Source organism: Theobroma cacao, chromosome 2, assembly GCF_053813885.1.
Source record: "Theobroma cacao isolate CCN51 chromosome 2, ASM5381388v1, whole genome shotgun sequence".
Lineage (NCBI taxonomy): Eukaryota > Viridiplantae > Streptophyta > Magnoliopsida > Malvales > Malvaceae > Theobroma > Theobroma cacao.
Window position 1 is genome coordinate 17,448,211 of NC_142640.1, and position 3,698 is coordinate 17,451,908.

General features: G+C 35.7%; 1 protein-coding gene across 1 annotated transcript; it reads right to left on the minus strand.

Annotated features, from left to right (window-relative positions):
• Nucleotides 1–322: 322 nt before the first annotated feature.
• On the minus strand, nt 323–2,393 carry LTPG1 (glycosylphosphatidylinositol-anchored lipid protein transfer 1). Its single transcript, XM_007043940.3, has 2 exons — nt 1,905–2,393; nt 323–652 (listed from the first exon to the last, which is right to left on the minus strand). Exons 1-2 carry the CDS (start codon nt 2,263–2,265, stop codon nt 441–443), a joined length of 573 nt encoding a protein of 190 aa, XP_007044002.3. The 5' UTR covers nt 2,266–2,393; the 3' UTR covers nt 323–440.
• Between the last annotated feature and the right edge of the window lie 1,305 nt (nt 2,394–3,698).

The following is a 3,698-nucleotide window of genomic DNA, read 5'->3' on the forward strand; positions in this document are numbered from 1 at the left end:
TTGCTTTGTTGAACGGAGTTGTGATTGCTTTATTTTAACTTGGTATAATGTTCTGGTGTTGTGTTTGTTTCTGGTATTGGAACTTGTTGATTCTTTCCACAGGAGTTGTGTAAGGTTCTTGATTATGGGTGTTCTGGTGTTATATTTGTTGTTTATAGTGCTGGAACTGAGCTGCTTTTTCTTTGGGTGTTGTAAGGCGTCTAATTCTATGCTTTCCTTCTCTAAAGTAAAGATACTCCTCCTTGTAAACGATTTGCCTTATAAATAAAATGTCTGGCTTATCAAAATAGAAAAAAAAAAAAAAAAAAAAACAACGATGCAGTTGGGAAGAATAATGGTGAAATTAAGTTGTAGCAGCTAGAGATTGAGAAAACAACAAACGAAAAAGGAAATTAAACCATAAGTGTCTGGAAAGCCTTTCACCCAAATCCAGCTGGGAGTTATGCATAGAAAAATATGGCCGAAGCAATGAATAGCGTGTAACAAACGAGGTGATCTCCAGGCTTGGCTCCACTGAAATTACTGCTATCACTCTTTTCTGAAGCAGACGATGATGATGTTCCGGTTGATGGTGAAGTGGTCGTCGTCGCTGTTGAGGAGGCATTGGTGAAGATGGCAGCGTCTGGTGAGTTTGGAGATAATCCAAGAAGCTCTGTTCATTCGGAAGGCAACATACAGTTAATTTTGGACGAGTTGTTTTTCCAATTAGCTACTCTCACTTTCTACTTTCAAGCCTTTATTTTCATAGTATCTTTCTTTAAAAGCTTTTATTAAAAGTACTCATTAAACAAAATTTTTCCCATTAAAAGTAACAATAAGAGATTTGAGAGTGCTCCCAGCATCTACCATAACATAACCGTTAAACTCTTTTAACACATACAGAAACTTAGGTAATTTTCCTTTTGGTTTTCTTGATACGGTTTGGATAAAATTCCCATTTCAATTATAGCACGGCGGAGGACATAGAACCTTATTGGGACAGTAGGTAGATGGTCCTTTTTCAGATTGAAAGAAGATGGTCCTTGATTTTGCCATTCAACATGATCTACGTATAGCTTCTTCTCTCTAGGCAAGAAACATAGAGCAGCACTTACTATAAAACATGTCTAACAGACTCTCGCTCTGGGCTGATCTAAATAAGACTCGACTACCGGCCCCACAGAGACCATACGGCAAGAAGCTGGTTTTAGCCGATTATCTCCCACATTCACTTTTTCTTTTTCCTTTTTATCCACTGGCCACGTTGAAACAAAATTTTACTAGTTAGGGGAACCCCCACATCTCCCCTCAAGAAAGTTAAAATCGCAAAGCCAAATGGAGCAAGCTAAACACGTCAAGCTCGTATTGGGATTACTTCTTTATAGCTGGCTGGCCCATCAGGTTATGTGAACAGAGTCACAAACGTCAAACCGATTTACTATTTCCTGCAGGATTTCTAGACAAACATTACTCTGTATATATTTATGATTATCAGCTTCCAAAGTTTCAAGTTTCCAAACTGCTTTTTGTTCAAAAAAAGAAATCCAAGGACTAACAACTTCGTAGCAAGATTCACATTCCAAAAGAAGTGGGAAAAACTTCACTTTACTGCTCTGTCACCTATATATGTTAGAACTTAATTAGAACTGATCAAAATATTTTTCTGGAAACAACTTTAAACTGGTTATGATCATGAATCGCAGAATATAGATTTTTTATCTGCATGCAACCCCAAATCCCAAAATCTATGCTCTGTCCAGTCGTCTAACTTGAGATCACTGCTATTCGATGTAAACTAATCAATTACTTAGCCATCATCTTCCGGTTTAACATAAAGAGAAAAGCATGCATGCTTTTTCTAGCTTAAAAGAAATATATATCAAAGCAACAAAAGGGAAAGAGATAAAGAGAGAGAGAGAGCTCACTTGGGCAGTCACTGACGCTAGCGTTCTTTAACTGGCAAGCGGAAGGAAGCTGAAGAAGCTTAGCTTCCTGTACCCCCAAGCTCTTAAGGTTTTGAGCTCCAGACGTCTGGGTCTGCTGAAGAAGATAGCACAAACACTTTGGTTCATTTTCCTTTATAGTCGACACCGAACTACAACACTCCTTAGTCGGCGTCGCCACCTTCCCTTGAGCAAAGTTCAGGCAAGTCATCACGCTCTGGAAATCTTTGCTGCACTCATTTGCTAAACCACTCTCATCAGCCGCTCCAACCCCACCCAATGAACCCCACTGCAACAAACTGCTCATCGACAAGGCCAAAACAATAAAACCCTCTACTCCCATTTCTTTCACTCTCTTAATTCTTCGATGCCTTTGCTTTCTTTTTGAGTTCGGATTTTCAGACTGCAACTTGAAGAAATGTCTTTTGTTTTCTGGTTTATAGAAGACCAATAATGGGAAATTGGTAACTGAGGCATCGGTAGTCCCGTACATTATATTAATGACGTGCAGTTGAATGGCAAGAGTGGAAATTTGAGGATTCTGTATGAACCGTCGAGTGGGAATTTCTGGTCCCTAATATGAAATCAACGGTGGTGATGTTTAGACAATTTAAGCTTAGATATAAATGGAGGCCACTGGGTAGTTGGGCAGAAGTAAAGTTGGCTGTCGGTTTCAGAAGACTACTTTCAATTAGGCTGAGCTGTAACGCCAAACCACGTGTCTTTACAGACCCCACGCGGCCGCACTGATGAAGTTAAGCTGCACATTAATTAGAACTAGGAAAAAAATAAAATATAGGTGTTTCATGTTTTCATATTATGAACTTACACCACAAGGCTCTCTCAAGTCAGTAAAAGAAGAGATTAATTTTAAATTTTTAAAAATAATAATTTTTTTAATAATTATGTTTTTTATTTAAAAATATGAATTGATGAGAAGTGATATTATTCTGATATACTTAAAGCTATACATGAACTAGAATTTTAAATGAGGTTGAGCTGTAACGCCAAACTTGTCTTTGCACACCTCACGTGACAAATTAATGAAATAAGGCTATACATTAATTAGAACTGGAAAATTTTTTTAAAAAAAATCATAGGTGTTCTATGTTTTCAAATTAGGAACTTATAACTTAATTTGTAACTATTATAATCTCAAGTCAATAATAGATGAGATGAATTTAAATTTTTGAGTAATGATTTTCTTTTGTCTAATAATTATATTTTTTGAATTGAAAATATAAACTCATAACAAATATTATCAAAATTTATCAAATGTTTTATTAACATAGTATTCCAATAAGATATATTAAAATCGAGATAAGTCCATACTAAAGTGCATTTATATCTTCTATGAGTAAATGAGCCCGTCAAACAAAATTGAAAGGGAATTAATAATCTTAATTTAAAAGTGGAATTTTGATTTGCAACAATTTATAGTGTTTTACTAGTATTAAATTTCTTATATAAAAATGAATTATCTGAAGATAAGTTAAGGTGAAATCATAATCAATAATAATGACTTATGATTAGTTCCATTAGTTCATAACCGCATGTCAGCCAATATCTCATTTCTTGTAGCCTCCAAGGGATTTTGATGAATACATGGGAGATTTAGACAGATGTATGTAAGACTTATATCATTCCCCGAAAATCCGCAGAATCTAATAAAATATATTGATATAAATCTCTTCAATATCTTCTTTCCTCAAAGCATGCACCACATTTGCTCACAATCTGCTACCAAATTTTCAAAGCCTTCATCTTCCATTTGCC